General features: G+C 42.9%; 1 protein-coding gene across 2 annotated transcripts in view; it reads left to right on the forward strand.

Annotated features, from left to right (window-relative positions):
* The first annotated feature begins 49 nt into the window (after nucleotides 1–49).
* The window catches only part of STYXL1 (serine/threonine/tyrosine interacting like 1), a 63,444-nt gene continuing 38,061 nt past the window's right edge, over nucleotides 50–25,432 (forward strand). The window contains exons 1-2 of one of the 2 annotated variants that reach the window (XM_082669917.1): nucleotides 50–88; nucleotides 10,702–10,805. In XM_082669917.1, coding sequence (XP_082526043.1) covers nucleotides 10,703–10,805 — 103 coding nt within the window. In that variant the 5' untranslated portion in view covers nucleotides 50–88; nucleotide 10,702. Of the gene's footprint in view, nucleotides 89–9,537; nucleotides 9,559–10,701; nucleotides 10,806–25,432 lie in introns of those variants that run through there. The other variant, XM_082669916.1, reaches the window with a different exon arrangement.

Consider the following 25,432-nt stretch of genomic DNA (forward strand, 5'->3'; position numbering starts at 1 on the left):
CCCCACCTTCTAGATCTCGCGGTATTTCGGCCACATCCGGACTGTCGCGGAGGCCGGCGGAGGGACGCTCTCCGTGCGCAGTCGTGGGGTGGGTCGTTGTGCGGTCGGGTGCCGTGCGGCCTGTCGGGGAGACGCGGTCGGAGTGGGAGGGAGAGTCAGCACCCGAGAGGTGCAAGAAGACAGGCTTTAGGCTGGAAGAGCCCTAGAGGAGCGATTTTGCAGGTGGGGTCCCCAGACAGAGGCTCTGATAGGGAGACCGGCTGAGGTCGCGCCGCAGGCCCGACAGAATGGGTGCGGCCCGAGCCCCCCCGAGCTCAGCCCAACCCACCCCTCCTGTCCTTGGAGGCGGGAGGGGCTCCGAGCTTTGGAAAGCTCTGGAAAGGAAAGGGGGAAGGGGAGGTTGAGAGTCCCGCGGTTGGGGTGGAGGATGAAGGCTCCTCTACTCAGTCACTCCCGTGCACCCCTCCCCACCCCGGTCGCACACACCCCGTCCACCCGCCAGTGTCGTCGTCCCTCCTGGTGCCCAGGACCTTCTAGTAGAGTTTACAAAGCTTTAGAGACACCTCTACCAAGAATGGCCGACCCTGAGCACTGACGTGGCGCGAGACACTGTTCTACGAGTTTACAGGAAAGCAGTCCCGCGTTACAGATGAGGAAACAGGTATACAGGTGATAACCTGCGAAGTCACCCAGTCCCTGCCCCTCCGGTCTGCCCAGCCGTGCTGTGAACCCGGCCACACTGTTTCTGCTTTAGGGACCAAGAAACCATGGCTGAGCTCAGTTAAGTGGATTCGTTCAGAGTCTACCAGAAAGAAAGTAAAGATACGGTTTCTCCTCACAAGAAGCGTATTTAAGTTGATCAGTATCCTTATAAGCTTCATGTGCCCCACTGCTGTTTTCTGGGCATACAGAGAATTCCTTGCCCACAAAAAGTTCAGGGTCAAGTGGGACAGGGAGGTGTGTTGCAGGTTGTTAACCTTAGAGGAGTGTACAAACCCAGTGGGGGGGACCAGTGACCGCTTCCCTGGGAACAGTGGTCAGGGAACCAGCGGTGAAAAGAACAGTTAGCACAGGTGCTAAAGAACCTATCCGTAGGAGGGAGTGCATGGTGCTGGCTTACTCTTTCCTCCCTCCTTTCCACTTGTTTATTGAGCTACTAAGATGTGCCAGTCCAATCTTGGAGCTGGGTGTTCAACTATGAACAAGATCCAGACATTTTCTGCCTTCCGGGAGCTCAGAGTCTAGTGGGGAGACAGGTAGACTGCAAGCAGCATGGTATGGCTAACACCAGGAAAATTACGAGGGGCTGTGGGAACACAAAGGAGGTCCATCTACCCCAGATTTGGGGTGGAGGTGGGGGCCATGTGAGAGAGGACTTCGGAGGATGAAACATCTAAGCTGAGATGTAAAGGAAGAGCAGGAGTTTCTCAGTGGGACCATTCACCTCCACAGGAGGGAGAGATCCTTGCCTGGGCTTTGGACCTCTCAAAGCGGGGGCACTAGGAGCTGGGCGTTTAACAATGGGAAGTGTCCAGATGAGAAAGAAAGGGAAGAGAGCCCAAAGACAAACCTGGAGGAAGGGACAGTGAACAGATAATTTCTGTTGGAGAGGGGACATGAGGACAAACAGTGTTCTTTATCTTATCACTGTGTTCTCTCTAATTGTTTACCCCTTTATCTTACCACTAGAACTGAAAGCATCTTACAGTCAGGTTCTTTCATCTCTTTATTGTCCAGCATCTGACCAGGCTGAGAGTGGGTTTCTGAATTTTGGGAGAGTTGAGTGGTTTTAGATACAAGGCTGGAAAACCCAGATTGTGCAGGACTTAACTGAATGTTAGCTGAGAAGTTTGTATTTTATTCCTCGGGAAGCAGGTGTTTATCAAAGGCTTTTGTGATGCCACCAGAACGGTGTTTGAGGAAGATTAGACTGACTTTGGCGTGTTAAAAGTTCCAAGGGGAAAAAAAAAAAAAAGTTCCAAGGAAAAAATGTGCAGGGCAGGGAGATTGTTCAGGAGGCTATCTAATGAGATGATAAATATCTGAGTTACTGTGATGGTTTTAGAAATGGTGAAGTGGGGCCAAATGAGGGAGAGGGAAGAATTGATAAGCGTTTGTGCCCATCTGGGTTTAAGAAACAAATGGAAGTGATGTGGGAAACCAGCCTGAGAGAACTGTATATGTACAGAAATGGAATTCAGGGTGTGTGTGGAAGGAGAGCTGGCTGGAGAAAAAGTAAAGAGTTCTGTTTTAGATGGGCTACATTGGAAGTGATGGTGAGTTGTCCATATAGAAATATCAGTGGACACTTGGGGAATTACTCCAAGGGGAAATATGGGATTGAAACCCCTGAGAGAGGCCAGGGCTGAAGTCATCCCTATAGAGGGGAGAGCTGAGGCCAGGGGAGAGCTGAGGCCAGGGGAGAGAAACTAGAGTCACATTCTCATGTGCTCACTCCCACATCTGGGGCTGGAACTCCTTCCCACCCCCCTGGCAAGTCAGTCAGCCCCTGTCAGCATCTCCACGGCGGGGAGTCACTACCTCCCAAGTCCTCTACTCGGGCCATCCCAGCCACTTGACTGTTAGAAAAACGTCCTCACATTCAGCTCCTAGTTGCTTCCCTTTAAATCGCAAAATGGTTCATAACACTCTTAGCAGCTACCGTATCAAGCATTGACTTTGTACCAGGCACCATGCCCTGCTTTGCAAGTGTAACTGTTAACAGGGAACATGCACAGCCTCATTCAGGAAGCCTAGTGCAGTCAGAAAATGGCTGTATGTCTTCATCCCCATTCTTCCTCTAAATCTTTGCTTGCCCTTGGATTACATCAAGCCACCAGGACAGACTTGTTGCAATAGCCTAAATGTCCTGTTCACATTAATAGTCAAAACTCTGAACTTTTAAGTCAGTGTTAAAGCTGCTCCCCTTCCCCTCCTGAGCTTGCTTCAGGCTCCCACCTTGGGAGTGGAGAGTGGTTGTCTTCTCCATTTCTCCATCTTACTTCCTCACTACCCCTCATCCCTGAAGACTGAGGCTTCAGGCCCATCAGTGTTGGTGGAGGGGGTTGTGAGAATAAAGATAGGGGCAGGAAGGGTCCATTTGGCATTAGTAAGAATTCTCTGAGCTTGATGGGAGTTTGTGGCTGACACTTCCATGTGGTGCTTTTGTGGGTCTCTCTTACCTGCAGTTCCCTTGACCTGGGTGGTTACACCTCAGCCTTGCTGTTTCCAGTTGCTCCCTCAACCCCTGTTTTCTGGAATCCTCCAGTACCTGAGATTGGTCCATTGTCTGTCCAAGTGGCCCTCTTGGGCAAAGTCCCTTTAAGATTGCTTCTAGTTGGCCCTCTCTCCTGCCTGGCCCACATCTGGTCTACAAGAGACACATAGGTATCCTTCACCCCATCAAATTCTGGGGGTGTAGGCTGTTTCAAATGCAGCTGCTGCTCTTTGCTAACAGCTAACCAGCTTCCGATTTTTCCAGGCAGGTGCCCACCACCAGCCTCTATGCCTGCACAAGCTTCAGAGGGCACAGGCCAAGCTATTCTAGGGGTTTTCTTTCTGGTTTCGTGAACTGCTTCAAGAAAGCTGAGACTTGTGAATATTTGAAATCAGGGAGAAAGAGGCTGTAATAGAGGTGAAGAGCTTTGAGATGCTAGAAGTCAAGAGAGAAAAGGATTAGGTGGGAAAAGATGAGGTCAGAGGACACTTATCCCTTTGATTTTGGGAAGAAACTTGAAGGGCACCCAGCGGGCAGTTGGTGAGGTAGGGCGGTTTGCATCCCGTGGCCTTAGCCTTCCCAGCCAAGACGTAGAAAATGAGAGAGGTTGCTGCATGGTGAGGAGGTTTGGATAACAGTTGTAGCCATTGGGGAAATGCTGGGAAAATCAGGAACGGTGAGAAAGGATTCATTGGCAGCTCTGGGGGCCCAGCTGAAGGTTTGCAGTGTGTCCTTTCTGTGTGCCCAAGCTCATGTGGCTTCTCACAGCCCAGACCCCACACCAAGTTCACGGATGTACGGGTGGGCCACACACCCACACATTTGTATCCTTGAACACAAACACATGGTTCTATACGGGGGATTAAAAGCAATTATTGCCATATAGTTTACATACAGTACAGTGTACAGATCTTCAGTGTGCAGTTGGATAGTTTTGACAGTTTGCAGTCTTCTAACCACCACCCAAAACAAGCTATAGAAGCATTTTCATTATTCCAGAAAGTTCCCTCATGCCCCATTCCCCAGACAGCTACTTCCTGACTTCTATCACCATAGATTAATTTCACTAGTTCTTCATTGCATGTTTTCATACACAGTCTAGAAATACATTGATGTCCTCCTTGCCACACCCCCACACAAGCCGCACACGTGCACCTATACTGACCATTTTGTTCCTTACAATAGGCTGGGGCCACAGTCGAGCTGTCAGGTTTTTGCTCTTAGGTGCACATATTCTATGCTAACCTACCTTCTCTTCAACCCTAAAATCGTACCTCAAAGTGCAGTATTTCAAATCTTTCCTTTCAGATCCCTGGAGATAAAATGAAGAATTAGAAAGGTGGTAATCATCCCACCTGCCTGAGAGTTTGCTTTATTTTCCTCTAGGGTCTCTAGAATATCGGCAAATGGGGACATAAAATTTTAAAACAGAACTGTTTAGATATATAGCTTAACTTTCAGTTGTGGCCCAACTGGAAGTCAAAGGGTGTGGCTTTCCAAGATACATGCCAGCAGAGCAACTAGGAGATGGTGGACTGGTGACAGCAGAGGCAGCAAGAAGCTGCTGGCAAGGAGCTCCCAAGAGCTGAGAGTCGCCGATGGTGGCAGATCTGAGTCGGGAGCAAAGCCTGCAGTCCTCCAGGCCAGCTGGAGGTCAGGGAAGTGAGAACAAAGCTGAATCCAGAGGTTGGTCATGTCCAAGAACCCATGTCAGGTGCAGAAGGTGGGGCGCTAGCCCAGTTGAGCAGAGGAGAAGCAAGTGCTGGAGACAGAGTTGGAGGAGGTGAGACCAGACCTGGTGGCCACACAGCCTTTGTGTAGCAGTTCGCTAGCCGCTACCTTTGACATGTGAATTGCTGCATGGGTAGGCCTGTCACCCTCCCAGGACCACTAGGGTACCTCTTGGGGGTGTAGTGGGTCTAGGTTTGGGGCGATGGGAATGAAGGTAAGATAGACAAGGGACAGGGATGTGGTGGCTTGAGTCTGGGCCTCTGGAGATACTGGTGCTCACTAGCTACAGGACCTGGAGCTTCTCTGAGCTGAGAAATGGTTTCAGGACCACTTCTGCAGCCTCCACAGCTCTGGGGTGCTGCGGCCTGTGACTGTGTCCTCTAGCTTTGTCAGGGTTCAGGCCACAAGGAAGGTGTCTGATTGGGATTGAGGAAAGACTCTACCAGATCCCTTAGGAACCTGACCCTTAGGCAGCATCACTGGATCCCCCCGCTTACAAACTTGGCCAGCTCCTGCTCTGGTCTTTGGCCTGAGATTTCTCTGAATGGTGCTTTCTGTCTACTGGACATCCGGAGACTCCTAGATGAAATTGAAAAGAGAGAGAAAGTAGGAGTAAAGGAATTTGTTTCCTAAGCTCCTGCTCTGTGCTGGGCCCAGTTCTGGGCAATTTATGTTTGTTATTTCAACATAACATTCCTACAGCCTTTCCAGGGTGTATTATTGCCTCAGTTTACAGGTGAGAGCATTGATGCCTGTCACTGTATTTAAGCCTGGGTCATCCTGGCACAGCCTCAGTTTCCCACACAGAACCAGGGCATAGTGGGGTTGGCTGTGGACCCTGATTCATATCTGTGCAGTCCTCTGGTCCCTGCTCAGCCTGAGCCAGGAACCCAGAGTAAAGCTTACGGTCTGACTTCTCCAGGAGTGTTGAGTGATGCCTCTTTTCCACTAGAAGCAAATGCCCATCAGTTGTGTCCACCTGGACTGTCTGGGCCTGAGCACTAGACCAAGCTCTCAGGACCCTGGAATACCTGTGAGAAGGATGGGGTCAGGCCCAGCCTCTGGCAGTGACGCCATCAGTCAGAATGGAATTGGTCAGGCATAAGGAGGCAAGAAGGCCTGGATCTGGCCAGTTTCCCCTTAGTCTCAGGCTATGATGACCCCTAATGAAACATCCCTTCTCAAAGATAGACACGGTCTTTTACTGGAGCTGAGCTCTCCAGCCCAGCTGTGTCTGGACCAGAGAGAGAGCCCCACACAAGCCCCCTAGGTTGAAGTTCAGGCCAGGTCATTACAGGGAGGGTGAAGAACCTTCCTGCTGGTGGGTGTCCAGTGTGCAGAGATGAGGCCTGTGCTGGCACCCTGCTCTCCTGGCAGTAGGTGGCTCCTCGCCACCCAAAAATCTGTGTGGATTTCCCAGATGGGTCAGTTCATAGGAATATTGGTATCCTCTCACCCTATGAAGCCAGATCCCCAGGAGGTGCTCCCTTTGACCTCCCTTCCCACCTGCCTGCCCCATCACCCTTGCAAGAGCTATTGCACTAAATGCACTGAAAGTCTCTTAAGAGCTGTGCTGTGCTAAAAGAGCCCAAAGGGGGATGTCTTAAACTTGCCATCCTGGCTCCACTGTTTTGAATAGATCACCAGGAAATGAGACTTGGTAGAAATAATCATTACAAATGAAACTCACAGTGGCAGAAACCATACTCAGTAAAATCCGATACAATAAGAATCTGATTAAGGAATCAGATATTTATTGTAAAATTCACAGGGAAACAAGACTTGATCTTGGGAGAAATAATTTTGGCTAAACAAAATTGAAAGTGAAAAAAATTGGAATTGGTTAACTGTGAAATATAGGAAATCAATTAAGGGATTAAATCGGCTTAGTGGAATTCATCTAAGAAAAATACTTTTTGCAAAACCTCATCGACATTTGTTTAATGGTTCTATATAAAAGCTCAACATCAGAATATTCTTAGGGCCCAAATGGTGGAGCCAAGAACGTCTTCCACCTTTCAGAATTTGGAGTAGTGCTGGAAGGGCTGTTAGCTACGTCCGGTCCTCCACCCACCGGGGCTAGTGGCCCTCCTCATCACGGCTCACAGGGGTGCGTCTTCTCTCAGCAGTGTGCCGTTAGGTTCAGGACTGTACTTACCCTCCTGAAGTTTACCAGCAGGTGAGGCAGCTCTTTTTTTTTTTTTTAAATAAATTTATTTATTTATTTTTGGCTGTGTTGGGTCTTCGTTGCTGCGCGCGGGCTTTTCTCTAGTTGCGGCGAGTGGGGGCTGATTTTCGCTGCGGTGTGCGGGCTTCTCATTGCAGTGGCTTCGCTTGTTGCAGAGCACGGGCTCTAGGCGCGTGGGCTTCAGTAGTTGTGGTGCGTGGGCTTAGTTGCTCCGTGGCATGTGGGATCTTCCTGCACCAGGGCTTGAAACCTGTGTCCCCTGCATTGGGTGGATTCTTAACCACTGTGCCACCAGGGAAGTCCCAGTGAGGCAGCTCTTGCTTGACAAGGGAGAGTGCCCCCTTTGGGAAGGAGATGTCTGAAGGAGTTGATTGCTGGGGCTGGACTGGGTTTTTACCTGAACGCCCAGAGACAATCCCTTGGCTAGTGAATAAAGAGATGGAGGTTGTAATGGGGAAAGTGGGTGGGAGTGTGAGGATGGGCTCTGAGCAATAGACCAGATAGGTTAGGAGCCAGCTTTTAGGTTGACTTAGCAAAGTTGTGGGACTAGACACAAAACTCATCCTCTCTCCCCTATGCTCACCACCTCCAGAATGGCCTGAGATCAGGACTTTCAGAGGCAGAGGACCTGAGGGTACGAGTTGGGATGTCCTCAGGAAGGATCTTTATGTAGCATCTAGAAGTATGGCCTCAGGTCAGGATGGCCCCATTGGTGAAGGCAGGAATGGTGACTAGTAATAATGTAGTCATTCAACACGTGCTTACTGAGCACTAGTCTGCATCAAAAATCCTGGGCACTGGGTGAGGACACAGCAGTGAACAAGAAGGTCAAGGTCCGTACCCTCAGGAGCCGTATATTCCACTGTGGGGAGACTGATGATAAAACAAGCAAACAAATGAGTGCAATAATGCAGGTGAAGACAAACTCGTAGTTTGCAAAGATCACCCTGACTGCCATGGGAAGATCAGACCGTAGGGAGAAAGCAAGAAGCCCAGTTGGGAAGTACTGCATTCTCAGGAGAGAGATGCTAGTACCTTGGTCTAGGATGCTAGCCCTGGACCCGGGTTTGGAACATATTTAAGTAGTAGAGCTAATAGATTGGATGTGAGGGACTGAGGGAAAGAGAGGTTAGGGGTGTGACCTTGAGTAACTAGGTGGCTAAATGGTGCTGTTTATTGAGACAGGGAAGACTAAAAGACATATTGGAGGTAAGGGCACGTGTAATTTAAACATTCCTTTTGGGCCATGTTTTATTTGAGATGTCCATCAGGCGTCCAAGTGGAGCCTGGAGCTCAGTGGAGAGGTCAAGTAGGGGCCATAGTTGGGGAGTCGTTATTATACATGGGGTATTCAAGGGACTAGATGAATCACCTAGACTCTAGGTCTTAGATGCTTGTTCTCAACTGACAGTGACTTTGCCCCTCTTCCAGGGGACATTTGGTGAAGTCTGGAAACATTTTTGGTTGTTATAACTGGAGGGTGGGGTTGCTACTGGCATCCACCCAGTGGAGGCCAGGAATCCTGCTGAACATTCTGCAACGCACGGGTCGGCCCCACGACGAAGCATTATCTGGCCCCAAATGTCAGTGGTGCTGAGGTTGAGAAGCTCTGTCCCAGGGTGAGAGTAGATAGAGAAGAAAAGAGATGACTGTGCCCAAGGGCATTCTCATGGAGAGAGTTAGAGCAGGAACTGTCTGAGAGGTAGGAGGGAAGCCTGGAGAGTGGGGTGTCCTGGGAGTGGAGAGTGGGGAAGGAGGAGCGCTCAACTGGGTTACTGAGGCTCCATGTTTGAGCACAAAGAGAAATGACTAGTGGATTAGGCAAGAGGAGTATTTTTGATGACCTTGATAGGAGCAGTTTCTGTGGTTTGGGGTCAGAAATTCCAGGGGAGAAGGTTGTACCAACAGCTAACAATTACTGAACACTTCCTCCCTGCTCAGAATGTCTTACATGTGTAATTTCATTATTCCACACACAACAAGTACTATTATCCTTGTTTTACCGAAATGGCAATACTATTTTTACCCCCATTTTACAGAGGTAGAAACTGAGGCACAGAGAGGCTAATTATTCCCTCAAGTCAGGCAGCCAATAGTAGGTGGCACAGCAGGGGTTTGGACCTAGAGTTTGGAGGTGAGGAAATAGAGGCAGTGTTAACACCACCTTTTTTTTTTTTTTTTTTTGGTATGCGGTCCTCTCACTGTTGTGGCCTCTCCCATTGCGGAGCACAGGCTCCGGACGCGCAGGCTCAGCGGCCACGGCTCACGGGCCCAGCCGCTCCGCGGCACGTGAGAACTTCCCGGACCAGGGCACGAACCCGTGTCCCCTGCATCGGCAGGCGGACTCTCAACCACCGCGCCACCAGGGAAGCCCAACACCACCCTTTTGAGAAGTCTTGGCTGTAAAGGAGAACAGAGACTGGTACAGAGGATGTTTGCGTGCCACTAGGAATGACCTGTATGGAGGGTGAAACTGATGATGCTGGAGGGGAGGCTGAGAGCTGAAGTCCTTGAGGAAGTGAGAAGGATCCAGGGCCCAAGTCAAGGGGTTAGCCTTTCTGGGGAGCATTGTTCTGGTAATTCTGAAGTGGACCCTAACTGTTTTGAGCAGGATACCCCTGGACTTGACTGGCCTTCAGAGGTCTTCTGGCTGCCCCCACCCCAGCTAAAAGGTAGCCTCCCTGCAGTAAGCTGCCGCACAGGCCCAGCCTTCCCCCTCAGTGTCCATGGGGCACCAGAGACAGTTGTGCCAAGGAACCAGTGTCCCAAGAGCAGCCCTGTAATCAGGAACCAGAGCCCAGGCTGGCTGGGCAGTTCTGTCAGTACAACTGAGCCATTCTCCTCCTTCCACAGACCATCACGATCTTCATCATAACCCTAAAGGCCCCTCACAAGGGCACCTGCGTTGGCCTCCCCAGGGTCTTCACTCATTACTCTCTTCCCACTGTTGCCACACCAGGCTCCTTTTGAAATCTCTCAGATACTAAGTTCCCTCCTGTTGTCAGTTTCTACCTCCTCCATCCTCTCCCTCTCCTCTACCTGCCTAGGTCTTGCCTAACCTCCTGTCTCAGCTTAGCAATCACATCTCAGACAGCCCTTCTCTGATCCCAGCTAGGTGAGGCCCTCCTATTAGCACCTCCCATGACACTGGATGCTGACTCTTTTAAAAAAAAACGCTTTTCCTACTCACAATGTATTTTTTTGTCCAGTGTCTGCATTCCATGCTAGACTGTAACCTTCATGAGGGTAAGTCTAGTTTACCACACTTATTTCCAGTGCCTGGCCTGTGGTAAGTGCTCAGTAGTTATTTACTGAAGGAAAGTGAATTGGTGACTGTTTTACAGCCTGTTTTGTATTTATATGGTTCAGATATGTCGTGTGCAACGATTATCTCCCCTACACACATTTCACTATCAATTTTGGAATTTTCCTTGATCACATGCATGATTATTTTCACCTTTGTTTGAAGGCATGTTAAGAAAGAGTTGAATTATCTTACTTTGTGGTCATTCATCTAAAATAGAAAGATGCACTAAGCTTTTACATGATTGATTCTTCCCTGTAGGATGAGTGGTTTGGTTTTGTGTGAACCAACAGAGCTTTACAACATCTTGAATCAGGTCACAAAACTATCCAGATTAACTGAACCCAACTATCTCTGTTTATTAGGTAAGTACTTTAAAAAATGTTGTGAACAGTGTCCTTCAAAGATTATTTTTCATGAATTAACAAACTTTGAAGAGTAATAAATTACTTTAGAAAACTATTAAACTAATTAGGCATAGCTCAAAATGCTACTATTAACTGTCATGTGACTTGGAATATTGCCAGATTAAATAAATCTAGAAGAAAAGTTCCCAGAAGACTCATGTTTGAGTCCTCTTACTATTGTTTTTAGTGAAATATTTTAAACGTCTAACAAACACATAGTAATACACATAAGCGCTTATGTACACACCGTTCAGATTTAACATAATAAAAAGTTACACAAAGGTACCCCTCTTTTGTACTCCATCCTGATCCTCTTCCTTTCCCTCCCCGAAGATGACTGCTTCTGTATTTTTACACGTTTACGACATAGGCAGGCATCCCAAAGTAATGTATGGTTCAAACATTTACATAAACAGTACCATAAGGTACAGTGATCCTGCAACTTACTTTTTTTTTTTTTTTTTGCGGTATGCGGGCCTCTCACTGTTGTGGCCTCTCCCGTTGCGGCATGTGGGATCTTCCCAGACCGGGGCACGAACCCGTGTCCCCTGCATCGACAGGCGGACTCTCAACCACTGTGCCACCAGGAAAGCCCAACTTACTTTTTTTAAATTTAGTTTAATTTATTTTTTTTATACAGCAGGTTCTTACTAGTTATCCATTTTATACACATCAGTGTATACATGTCAATCCCAATCTCCCAATTCATCATACCCCCCTGCCCCCACTGCTGCTTTCCCCTCTTGGTGTCCATACGTTTGTTCTCTACATCTGTGTCTCAGTTTCTGCCCTGCAAACTGGTTCATCTGTTTCCCCATTTCTGTATATGAAGATCTAGTTTATTTTAACTGGTAGTTGCAATATATATCCATTCCTAATTGATTGTGGTGTGTTGCTTGCATTGTGTTGCTATTATGAACAGTGCTGCAGTGAACAGTTTGTATCTCTCTCCCTATTCATGTGCAAGAATTTTTTCAGAATATATTCCCAGAAATGGAAGTACCAAGTTGCACATTCACCTTCACTACATTATTGTCAAATTGCCCTCTGAAGACATTGTATCAATTTTATACTCCAATCAGCAGTGTAAGAAACATACCTACCAATACCTGGTTTTGTCACCCTTTAAATTTTTTTCTCTGATTGGCATGAACTTGTATTATGATGTTTTTCCCCACAATTAAAAACATCGTGTTTAAAATACACATAAAATTTACCATCTTAACCACTTTTAAATGTCCAGTTCGGTGGTACATCATCACCATCATCTCCATAGCTCTTTTCATCTTGTAAAACTGAAACCCTACACCCGTTAAACAATAGCTCCCCATTCCCTCCTCCCTGCAATGCTGGTAACCACCATTCTACTTTATGTCTCTGATTTTGACTACTCCAGGTGCCTCATATAAGTGTAATCATACAGTATTTGTCTTTGTGACTGGCTTATTTCACTTAGCATAATGTCCTCCAGGTTCATCCATGTTGTAGTGCGTGTCAGGATTTCCTTTATTTTTAAGGCTGAATAATATTCCATTGTATGTATATACCACATTTTGCTTATCCATTCATCCATCGATGGACACTTGGGCTGCTTCCACCTTTTAGCTGTTGTGAATAATGCTGCTATGAACATGGATGTACAAAATATCTCTCTGAGACCCTGCTTTCAATTATTTTCAGTATATACCCAGAAGTGTAATTGCTGGATCATGTGGTAATTCTATTTTTAATTTTTTGAGGAACCACCATTGTGTTTTCTGTAGCAGCTGTACGATTTTACATTTGTACCAGTAGTGTACAAGGGTTCCAGTTTTTTGAAATCGTTGTCAACGTTGTTATTTTTCTGGGTTTTTATTTTTATTTTTAGTAACCATCCTAATGGGTGTGAAGTGGTATCTCATTGTAGTTTTGATTTGCATTTCCCTAATGATTAGGGATGTTGAGCATCTTTTCATGTGCTTATTGGCCATTTGTATATCTTCTTTGGAGAAATTACTATTCAAGTTCTTCGCCCATTTTTGAATTGGGTTGTTGTTTTTGAGTTTTAGGAGTTCTCTATATATTCTGGATATTAATTCCTTACAAGATAGATGACTTGTAAATAATTTCTCCCCTTCCGTGGGTTACCTTTTTACTCTGTTGATATTGTCTTTTGATATGCAACATTTAAAATTTTTCACGAAGTTCAACTTGTCCATCTCTTCTTTTGTTGCTTGTCATATCCAGGAAATTGTTGCCAAATCCAGTGTCATGAAGCTTTTGCCTTATGTTTTCTTCTACAATTTTTATACTTTTAGGCCTTACATTTAGGTCCTTGATCCATTTTGAGTTGAGTTTTGTATATGATGTTTAGATAAGCATCCAATTTCATTCTTTTGCATGTGGATATCCAGTTTTCCCAGCATCATTTGTTGAAAAGACTGTCTTGTTCATGGTCCCTAGGGAGTCCACATGAATTTTGAATAGATTTTTCTATTTCTGCAAAAAACATCATTGGAATATTGATGGGATGGCATTGAATCTGTAGATTGCTTTGGGTAGTATTGACAGCTTAATATTAAGTCTTCCAGTTTGTGAACACAGAATTTTTTTTTTGTCTCTAATTCATTTTGTAGTTTCCAGAGTTCAAATCTTTCAAGTCCTTGTTTAAATTTTATTCCCAAGTATATTATTATTTTTAATGCTATTGAAAATGGAATTGTTAATTTCCTTTTCAGATTGTTCATTGATAGTATATAGAAATACAATTGACCCTTGAACAACGTGGGGAATAACCTGTGTATCACTTATAGTCAGCTCTCCGTGTCTGTGGTTCTTCTGCATTCGTGGATTCAACCAACCATGGACCATTTAGCATTGTAGTATTTATTATTGAAAAATATCTGCGTGTAAGTGGACCCATGCAGTTCAAACTCATGTTGTTCAAGGGTCAACTGTACAACTGATTTTTCTGTGTTGGTTTTCTGTCCTGAAGCTCTGCTGAATTCATTTATTAGTTCTAACAGGTTTTTTTTGTGTGGAATCTTTAGGATTTTTTTGCATATAAGATCATATCTTCTGTGAACTTAGATGATTTTACTTCTTCCTTTCCAATTTAGATGCCCTTTGTTTCTTTTTCTTGCTTAATTGCTCTGTCTAGGACTTCTACCACTCCGTTGAATAGAAGTAGTGAAAGTGGGCATCCTTGTCTCGTTCCTTAAAGAAAAGCTTTCAGTCTTTCACCATTGAGTATAATGTTTGTTGTGGGTCTTTCATATATGTTTTTTTATTATGTTCAGGTAACTTCCTTCTATTCCTAGTTTGTCAAGTGTTTTTATCTTGAAAGGGTGTTGAATTTTTCATACTTTTTCTGCATTGATTGAGATAATCATGTAGTTTTTCTTCCTCCTTCATTCGTTTGAAGTGGTAAATTAAATTGATTTTTGAATGTTGAGCCATTCTTGCCTTCCAGGAATAAATTCCACTTGATCATGGTGTATAATCCTGCTGAATGTGGTTTGCTAGCATTTTGTTGAGGATTTTTGCATCAGTGTTTATAAGGAATATGATCTGTATTTTTCTTGCTGTGTCTTTGTCTGACTTTGGTATCAGGGTCATGCTGGCCTCATACGATGAGTTAGGAAGTGTTGCCTTCTCTTCAATCTTTTGGGAAAAATTTCAGAAGGATTGATATTAATTCTTCTTTAAATGTTGGGTAGAATTCACCAGTGAATGTATCAGGTTCAGGGCTTTTTTATTTTCAGCCTAAAACATTTATATTTTAGTAAACACATGATAATTCCCTCTGAGAATGAATAGATATCCAGGTCATGAATTTCAAGAAGTTTATTATCATTTTTCAAGAAAATAAGTGATACACTGAATTCTTAAGTGTTACATTCCCAAGGAGTGGTGGATGAGATTCTTTCCTGAGAGCAGCTATTGGTTAATTAGATGTGGGAAAGGCCCTTTCAGGGTAACAGATTGGGGAGGCTACAGACAAGGGAAAAGCCTCAGTGCCCATACTATATTTGGCTTATTTTTATTTTATTTTTTTAAATTTAATTTAATTTTTATACAGCAGGCTCTTATTAGTTATCCATTTTATACACATCAGTGTATACATGTCAATCCCAATCTCCTAATTCATCACCACCACCCCCCCCCTGCCACTTTCCCTGCTTGGTGTCCATACATTTGTTCTCTACATCTGTGTCTCTATTTCTGCCCTGCAAACTGGTTCATCTGTACCATTTTTCTAGGTTCCACATATATGCATTAACATACAATATTTGTTTTTCTCTTTCTGCCCTACTTCACTCTGTATGACAGTCTCTAGATCCATCCACGTCTCTACAAATGACCCAATTTCGTTCCTTTTTATGGCTGAGTAATATTCCATTGTATATATGTACCACAACTTCTTTATCCATTCGTCTGTCGATGGGCATTTAGTTTGCTTCCATGACCTGGCTATTGTAAATAGTGCTGCAGTGAACATTGGGGTCCATGTGTCTTTTTGAATTATGGTTTTCTCTGGGTATATGCCCAGTAGTGGGATTGCTGGGTCATATGGTAATTCTATTTTTAGTTTTTTAAGGAACCTCCATGCTGTTCTCCATAGTGGCTGTATCAATTTACATTCCCACCAACAGTGCAAGAGGGTTCCCTTTTCTCCACAGCCTCTCCAGCATTTATTGTTTGTAGATTTTCTGATGATGCCCATTCTGACTGGTGTGAGGTGATACCTCATTGTAGTTTTGATTTGCATTTCTCTAATAATTAGTGATATTGAGCAGCTTTTCATGTGCTTCTTGGCCATCTGTATGTCTTCTTTGGAGAAATGTCTATTTAGGTCTTCTGCCCATTTTTGGATTGGGTTTGTTTTTTGAATATTGAGCTGCATGAGCTGTTTATATATTTTGGAGATGAATCCTTTGTCCATTGATTCGTTTGCAAATATTTTCTCCCATTCTGAGGGTTGTCTTTTGGTCTTGTTTGTAGTTTCCTTTGCTTTGCAAAAGCTTTGAAGTTTCATTAGGTCCCATTTGTTTATTTTTGTTTTTATTTCCATTGCTCTAGGAGGTGGATCAAAAAAGATCTTGCTGTGATTTATGTCAAAGAGTGTTCTTCCTATGTTTTCCTCTAAGAGTTTTATAGTGTCTGGTCTTACGTTTAGGTCTCTAATCCATTTTGAGTTTATTTTTGTGTATGGTGTTAGGGAGTGTTCTAATTTCATTCTTTTACACATAGCTGTCCAGTTTTCCCAGCACCACTTATTGAAGAGACTGTCTTTTCTCCATTGTATATCCTTGCCTCCTTTGTCATAGGTTAGTTGACCACAGGTGCATGGGTTTACCTCTGGGCTTTCTATCCTGTTCCATTGATCTATCTTTCTGTTTTTGTGCCAGTCCCATACTGTCTTGATTACTGTAGCTTTGTAGTATAGTCTGAAGTCAGGGAGTCTGATTCCTCCAGCTCCTTTTTTCCCCCTCAAGACTGCTTTGGCTATTTGGCATCTTTTTTCTTTTTTTTAGAGAAATCCGTGTACCATCCAGGCATCTCTTTTTATTTTATTTTTTATTTATTTTATTTTTTAAACATTTTTATTGGGGTATAATTGCTTTACAATGGTGTGTTAGTTTCTGCTTTATAACAAAGTGAATCAGTTATACATATACATATGTTCCCATATCTCTTCCCTCTTGTGTCTCCTTCCCTCCCACCCTCCGTATCCCACCCCTCCAGGCGGTCACAAAGCACCGAGCTGATATCCCTGTGCTATGCGGAGGCTTCCCACTAGCTATCTGTTTTACGTTTGGTAGTGTATATATGTCCATGCCTCTCTCTCGCTTTGTCACAGCTCACCCTTCCCCCTCCCCATATCCTCAAGTCTGTTCTCCAGTAGGTCTGTGTCTTTATTCCTGTCTGACCCCTAGGTTCTTCATGACATTATTTTCCTTAAATTCCATATATATGTGTTAGCATATGGTATTTGTCTTTCTCTTTCTGACTTACTTCACTCTGTATGACAGATTCTAGGTCTATCCACCTCATTACAAATAGCTCAGTTTCATTTCTTTTTATGGCTGAGTAATACTCCATTGTATATATGTGCCACATCTTCTTTATCCATTCATCCGATGATGGGCACTTAGGTTGTTTCCATCTCCGGGCTATTGTAAATAGAGCTGCAATGAACATTTTGGTACATGACTCTTTTTAAATTATGGTTTTCTCAGGGTATATGCCCAGTAGTGGGATTGCTGGGTCATATGGTAGTTCTATTTGTAGTTTTTTAAGGAACCTCCATACTGTTCTCCATAGTGGCTGTACCAATTCACATTCCCACCAGCAGTGCAAGAGTGTTCCCTTTTCTCCACACCCTCTCCAGCATTTGTTGTTTGTAGATTTTTTGATGATGGCCATTCTGACTGGTGTGAGATGATATCTCATTGTAGTTTTGATTTGCATTTCTCTAATGATTAATGATGTTGAGCATTCTTTCATGTGTTTGTTGGCAGTCTGTATATCTTCTTTGGAGAAATGTCTATTTAGGTCTTCTGCCCATGTTTGGATTGGGTTTTTTGTTTTTTTGTTATTGAGCTGCATGAGCTGCTTGTAAATTTTTGAGATTAATCCTTTGTCAGTTGCTTCATTTGCAAATATTTTCTCCCATTCTGAGAGTTGTCTTTTGATCTTGTTTATGGTTTCCTTTGCTGTGCAAAAGCTTTTAAGTTTCATTAGGTCCCATTTGTTTATTTTTGTTTTTATTTCCATTTCTGTAGGAGGTGGGAAAAAAAGGATCTTGCTGTGATTTATGTCATAGAGTGTTCTGCCTATGTTTTCCTCTAAGAGTTTGATAGTTTCTGGCCTTACATTTAGGTCTTTACTCCATTTTGAGCTTATTTTTGTGTATGGTGTTAGGGAGTGATCTAATCTCATACTTTTACATGTACCTGTCCACTTTTCCCAGCACCATTTATTGAAGAGGCTGTCCTTTCTCCACTGTACATTCCTGCCTCCTTTATCAAAGATAAGGTGACCATATGTGCGTGGGTTTATCTCTGGACTTTCTGTCCTGTTCCATAGATCTATATTTTGTTTTTGTGCCAGTACCATATTGTCTTGATTACTGTAGCTTTGTAGTATAGTCTGAAGTCAGGGAGCCTGATTCCTCCATCTCCGTTTTTCATTCTCAAGATTGCTTTGGCTATTCGGGGTCTTTTGTGTTTCCATACAAATTGTGAAATTTTTTGTTCTAGTTCTGTGAAAAATGCCAGTGGTGGTTTGATAGGGACTGCACTGAACCTGTAGATTGCTTTGGGTAGTAGAGTCATTTTCACAATGTTGATTCTTCCAATCCAAGAACATGGTATATCTCTCCATCTATTTGTATCATCTTTAATTTCTTTCATCAGTGTCTTATAATTTTCTGCATACAGGTCTTTTGTCTCCTTAGGTAGGTTTATTCCTAGATATTTTATTCTTTTTGTTGCAGTGGTAAATGGGAGTGTTTTCTTGATTTCACTTTCAGATTTTTCATCATTAATGTATAGGAATGCCAGAGATTTCTGTGCATTAATTTTGTATCCTGCTACTTTACCAAATTCATTGATTAGCTCTAGAAGTTTTCTGGTGTCATCTTTAGGATTCTCTATGTATAGTATCATGTCATCTGCAAACAGTGACAGTTTAACTTCTTCTTTTCTGATTTGGATTCCTTTTATTTCCTTTTCTTCTCTGATTGCTGTGGCTAAAACTTCCAAAACTATGTTGAATAAGAGTGGTGAGAGTGGGCAACCTTGTCTTGTTCCTGATCTTAGTGGAAATGCTTTCAGTTTTTCACCATTGAGGATGATGTTGGCTGTGGGTTTGTCATATATGGCCTTTATTATGTTGAGGAAAATTCCCTCTATGCCTACTTTCTGCAGGGTTTTTATCATAAATGTGTGTTGAATTTTGTCGAAAGCTTTCTCTGCATCTATTGAGATGATCATATGGTTCGTCTCCTTCAATTTGTTAATATGGTGTATCACGTTGATTGATTTGCGTATATTGAAGAATCCTTGCATTCCTGGAATAAACCCCACTTGATCGTGGTGTATGATCCTTTTAATGTGCTGTTGGATTCTGTTTGCTAGTATTTTGTTGAGGATTTTTGCATCTATGTTCATCAGTGATATTGGCCTGTAGTTTTCTTTCTTTGTGAATCCTTGTCTCGTTTTGGTATCAGGGTGATGGTGGCCTCATAGAATGAGTTTGGGAGTATTCCTCCCTCTGCTATATTTTGGAAGAGTTTGAGAAGGATAGGTGTTAGCTCTTCTCTAAATGTTTGATAGAATTTGTCTGTGAAGCCATCTGGTCCTGGGCTTTTGTTTGTTGGAAGATTTTTAATCACTGTTACAGTTTCAGTGCTTGTGATTGGTCTGTTCATGTTTTCTATTTCTTCCTGGTTCAGTCTTGGAAGGTTACACTTTTCTAAGAATTTGCCCATTTCTTCCAGGTTGTCCATTTTATTGGCATAGAGTTGCTTGTAGTAGTAGTCTCTTAGGTTGCTTTGTATTTCTGCGATGTCTGTTGTAACCCCTTTCTCATTTCTAATTTTATTGATTGAGTCCTCTCTCTGTTTTTCTTGATGAGTCTGGCTAAAGGTTTATCAATTTACTACATCTTCTCAAAGAACCAGGTTTTAGTTTTATTGATCTTTGCTATTGTTTTCTTTGTTTCTATTTCATTTATTTCTGCTCTGATAGTTATGATTTCTTTCCTTCTACTAACTTTGGGTTTTGTTTGTTCTTTCTCTAGTTCCTTTAGGTTTAAGGTTAGATTGTGTATTTGAGATTTTTCTTGTTTCTTGTGGTAGGATTGTATTGCTATAAACTTCCCTCTTATTATTGCTTTTGCTGCACCCCATAGGTTTTGGATTGTTGTGTTTTCATTGTCATTTGTCTCTAGGTATTTTTTGATTTCCTCTTTGATTTCTTCAGTGATCTCTTGGTTATTTAGTAATGTATTGTTTAACCTCCGTGTGTTTGTGTTTTTTATATTTTTTTCCCTGTAATTCTTTTCTAATCTCATAGTGTTGTGGTCAGAAAAGATGCTTGGTATCATTTCAATTGTCTTAAATTTACTGAGGCTTGATTTGTGACCCAAGATGTGGTCTATGCTGGGGAATGTTCCGTGTGCACTTGAGAAGAAAGTGTAATCTGCTGTTTTTGGATGGAATGTCCTATAAATATCAATTAAATCTATCTGGTCTATTGTGTCATTTAAAGCTTGTATCTCCTTATTAATTTTCTGTCTGGATGATCTGTCCCTTGGTGTAAGTGAGGTGTTAAAGTCTCTCACTATTATTGTGTTTCTGTCGATTTCTTCTTTTATAGCCATTAGCAATTGCTTTATGTACTGAGGTGCTCCTATGTTGGGTGCATATATATTTATAATTGTTATATCTTCTTCTTGGATTTATCCCTTGATCATTATGTAGTGTCCTTCTTTGTCTCTTGTTACATTCTTTATTTTAAAGTCTATCTTATCTGATATGAGTATTGCTACTCCAGCTTTCTTTTGATTTCCATTTGCATGGAATATCTTTTTCCATCCCCTCACTTTCAGTCTGTATGTGTCCCTAGGTCTGAAGTGGGTCTCTTGTAGACAGCATACATATGGGTCTTGTTTTTGTATCCATTCATCAAGCCTGTGTCTTTTGATTGGAGCATTTAATCCATACATGTTTAAGGTAGTTATCAATATGTATGTTCCTGTTACCATTTTCTTAATTGTTATGGGTTTGTTTTTGTAGGTCCTTTTCTTGTGTTTCCCACTTAGAGAAGTTCCTTTAGCATTTGTTGTAGAGCTGGTTTGGTGGTGCTGAATTCTCTTAGCTTTTGCTTGTCTGTAAAGCTTTTGATTTCTCCATCGAATCTGAATGATAGCCTTGCAGGGTAGAGTAATCTTGGTTGTAGGTTCTTCCCTTTCATCACTCTAAATATGTCATGCCACCCCCTTCTGGCTTGTAGAGTTTCTGCTGAGAAATCAGCTGTTAACCTTATGGGAGTTCCCTTGTATGTTATTTGTCATTTTTCCCTTGTTGCTTTCAGTAATTTTTCTTTGCCTTTAATTTTTGTCAATTTGATTACTATGTGTCTTGGTGTGTTTCTCCTTGGGATTCTCCTGCCTGGGACTCTCTGCGCTTCCAGGACTTGGGTGGCTATTTCCTTTCCCATGCTAGGGAAGTTTTCAACTATAATCTCTTCAAATATTTTCTTGGATCCTTTCTCCCTCTCTTCTCCTTCTGGGACCCCTATAATGTGAATGTTGTTGCGTTTAATGTTGTCCCAGAGGTCTCTTAGGCTGTCTTCATTTCTTTTCATTCTTTTGTCTTTATTCTGTTCCATGGCAGTGAATTCCACCATTCTGTCTTCCAGGTCACTTATCTGTTCTTCTGCCTCAGTTATTCTGCTATTGATTCCTTCTAGTGTATTTTTCATTTCAGTTATTGTATTGTTCATCTCTGTTTGTTTTTCTTTAATTCTTCTAGGTCCTTGTTAAACATTTCTTGCATCTTCTTGATCTTTGCCTCCATTCTTTTTCCGAGGTCCTGGATCATCTTCACTATCATTATTTTGAATTCTTTTTCTGGAAGGCTGCCTATCTTCACTTCACTTAGTTGTTTTTCTGGGGTTTTATCTTGTTCCTTCATCTGGTACATAGCCCTCTGCCCTTTCATCTTGTCTATCTTTCTGTGAATGTGGTTTTTGTTCCACAGGCTGCAGGATTGTAGTTCTTCTTGCTTCTGCTGTCTGCCCTCTGGTGGTTGAGGCTATCTAAGAGGCTTGTGTAAGGTTCCTGATGGGAGGAACTGGTGGTGGGTAGAGCTGGGTGTTGCTCTGGTGGGCAGAGCTCAGTAAAACTTGAATCTGCTTGTCTGCTGATGGGTGGGGCTGGGTTCCCTCCCTGTTGGTTGTTTGGCCTGAGGTGACCCAACACTGAAGACTACCTGGGCTCTTTGGTAGGGCTAATGGCGGCCTCTGGGAGGGCTCACGCCAAGGATTACTTCCCAGAACTTCCACTGCCAGTGTCCTTGTCCTCATGGTGAGCCACAGCCACCCCCTGCCTCTGCAGGAGACCCTCCAACACACTAGCAGGTAGGTCTGGTTCAGTCTCCCCTGGGGTCACTGCTCCTTCCCCTGGGTCCTGATGTGCACACTACTTTGTGTGTGCCCTCCAAGAGTGGAGTCTCTATTTCCCCCAGTCCTGTCGAAGTCCTGCAATCAAATCCCACTAGCCTTCAAAGTCTGACTCTCTAGGAATTTCTCCTCCTGTTGCTAGACCCCCAGGTTGGGAAGCCTGACGTGGGGCTCAGAACCTTCACTCCAGTGGGTGGACTTCTATGGTATAAGTGTTCTCCAGTCTGTGGGTCAGCCACCTGGCAGTTATGGGATTTGATTTTATTGTGATTGCACCCCTCCTACCGTCTCATTGTGGCTTCTCCTTTGTCTTTGGATGTGGCGTATCTTTTCTGGTGAGTTTCAGTGTCTTCCTGTCGATGATTGTTCAGCAGTTAGTTGTGATACCGTTGCTCTCGCAGGAGGGAGTGAGAGCACATCCTTCTACTCTGCCATCTTGAACCAATCTTCTATATTTGGCTTGTAATTCTGCTTTGTGTCAACTCTGTCAGTAAGAGAGTATATATTTGAATTATAATAATAAGGTGGTCTGCCCACCCCCTTGGTAGTGCTGTGTGCAGGGTACATGTGTAGCACCCTGCTTTTGCTCTCAACTCCTCAGAAGTGGCAGTTGGGTTGTTGGTCTTTTTGTATTTTGTTGTTCATAATTTTCCCAACTGGGCATGCATGTAGTTATTTTTAGTCCCTTATAGTTTCTTTGTATTTATTGCTGGAGGAGACTTTTGTCCAGGTGCAAGTACTGCAGCAAAGGGTCCCTGGTTCCAGCCTGTCTCAATGGGACAACCAGGACACGTACTGGGAGATACCTGGGAAAGTGTGGATTTTTAATCTAGAATGTACTTGAGTTTCACTAGTCTTTTTCATTGTGTTCATAGGAAGTTGCAGCTGGTCTGCCAGCAGTCATACTGTCTCTCTTATCCTGAGTTTGTTGTGAAATTCTGAAGCCATAGGTAGCTATTATACAAGTGAGATTCTGTATAGTTTGAAGGAATAATCATGTCTCCTCATTCCAGGTTTGCACTTTCCAAATATCACTTAGAGTTCTTTATTCAGTTGAGTAGCCATATAGACACCAACCGTTTTTCTCAAATATCTGACTTAACACTGTCATTTAGGAAGTAGCTGTACCAAAACAGGCCAAAAAGAAACAAACACAAAAAAGAAATTACTGATGGCTGGTATTTGAGATGAAAATCCTTTCACTATAGAGCCTAGGGGTTGAGTTATTGCAAAATAAAAGCTGAGAGCTGTGAATTTACTACATCCATTCAAAATAAGTAGCATACAAAATACAGACTCTGGCATAGAGAAAGGATGTGAAAATCAGTTCAATGGATTGAACTTGCAGATTTCGTGTTTCATTGCTCAAACTTGCACACACTAATATTCTGCAAAAGATAATTGCAGCAAAGAAAAATGACCTTTTGCAAATAGTCTAAAAGCATTCCTCCAAAGAGACCAGAGTAAACGTGTGTATATAGGTATAAAGTGTTACTGTTCAACACATGTTATTTCTAGAAAAAACTACATAGGTTAAAACTATGACAATGTGCAACATCTTAAGCCATTATAGCAGCAGCAACAGCAACAACAGCAAAAATGGATCAAAATCACTGTTTTTTATGGTGATTAACGTACCCAAATAAGAAATACTGATCAAAACTCAGGAAATAAATGCCTGGATGTCAGTTGTTGGAAAAACTTTTTGACATATTTAAGATCATTTAAAAGTGAAAGTGGAGTTCAGGCATCCAAAATGGATCTGGGTGGCCACGTGGATGTGGTTTTAGACATGTTCCTACATCACTGAGAGCTTGAATTTTCTGAACCGTATAAAACTCATGGATACCACCAGCCATTTTCAAAGCAGTATCTGCTAGCAGCTGCTAGCTTCAACCTTGTAGTATCAAAGTCTGAGCCCCCTCTTCCCGCACTGAAACTATGAAACATCTCAATCCCCAACCAATCCTTGCTTAACAAGCACCCTTACTTCTTGCCAACTCCAGTTCTGATTCTTGACAAACAATGTACGTAACCTTGTGAAGTTTTTTGCCCTTTATAAGCCTCCCCCATTTTGTAATCTGGCGGAACACAATTCAAGTGCTTCTTAAATCGGTGTCTTTTGGGCCGCGGTCCTAACAAAGCCCAAATAAACACCTTTTTGTTTCAATCAGGTCTCCATTTCTCACATTTTGGTTTACGTTTACTTCAATTTAAATGTCTTATCATCTCTAAAAATTTTTTAAGTGTTAATATTATATAAAGCAGGCAAATTCTTCAAATAATTTGCTATTAAGTATGCCAATTTTTATAGAGCTAAACAAGGAACTGAGAATAAGTTAAGGTGAAACAGGAAAAGATAGACATGGGGAAAAACAAGTTGTAACTGCACAAGGCAATAAAATGCCATCTTGGCCTCCTCATTTCAGTTAAACGCATGAGCTAACAGATTAGATGTCTGCTGGTTTAGCGTACTAACTCCCTTGGATTTGCTAAAATTTATACAACAATCAATAGGTATACATAAAGTCCTAAGGAAAAGAGTACCACTTAAAAATCAACATTGGAAACTATCAAAGCAATTTTCAAAATAAAAGATTGTCTATTACTGTGAATGAATATAAAATGTAATAGATATACAAACTAGGAACTAAAGCCTTGTCCAAAGTTTAATTACTTCTCCCTTTAGCTGCTTTTTCAAGGACGTGTACACTAACCAAAGGATGATTGAAATGTTTGCTGTGATCTTTTTCTTTTCTAAAAAAAGAAGCATAGAAGATACAAACAAAATCTCCTTCAGTCCCTTAGACTGCCAAGACTTCCTTTGCATTTCTTCTACTAGTTTCTTGTGGAACTGGCTGAGCCCTGTGCAGTCCAGAATCATCACTACCCTCTGACATGTTGTCACTTAGGTCACTTCCATCATGACTGTGGATGCATGCATCTTCATCAGTATCCTGAGACTCATCTATTGACATGGTAACAGGAGGTGATGCCAGTGTGGTTCTAGACACTGCTCCACATTTTTCTATTGGTGGGAGAAGAAACAGTGGTGAAATTGGTTCTCCACCTGCTGAGTTCTTACCAGGGAGGTTCTCTGTTGTGTTCTGATCATTTTCCATTTTACAGTGCATAATGTCAGCCTGTTAACTATCTGAAATTTCACCCTCTGGGTGAAATTCAGGTTTTATTCAGAGGATGAAGTACCAGTAGATTCCTTTATACTGGCAGCAAAACCAGCAAGACTCTTATCTGCCCCTTCTGCTGCTATTTTCTGAAGGGGAGCCTGTTTTCTTCCCTTTGGAGAGTAATTTTTGGTCTTTTGACGCCTCCTCTTTTAAGTTTTCCTTTGGCTGCAGTGGTGATGGTGGTAGGAGACCCTGTGCACCTGCACTTTCCTAGAGATGCTGCATT

Source organism: Grampus griseus, assembly GCF_964374135.1.
Source record: "Grampus griseus genome assembly, chromosome: 14".
Taxonomy (NCBI): Eukaryota; Metazoa; Chordata; class Mammalia; order Artiodactyla; family Delphinidae; genus Grampus; species Grampus griseus.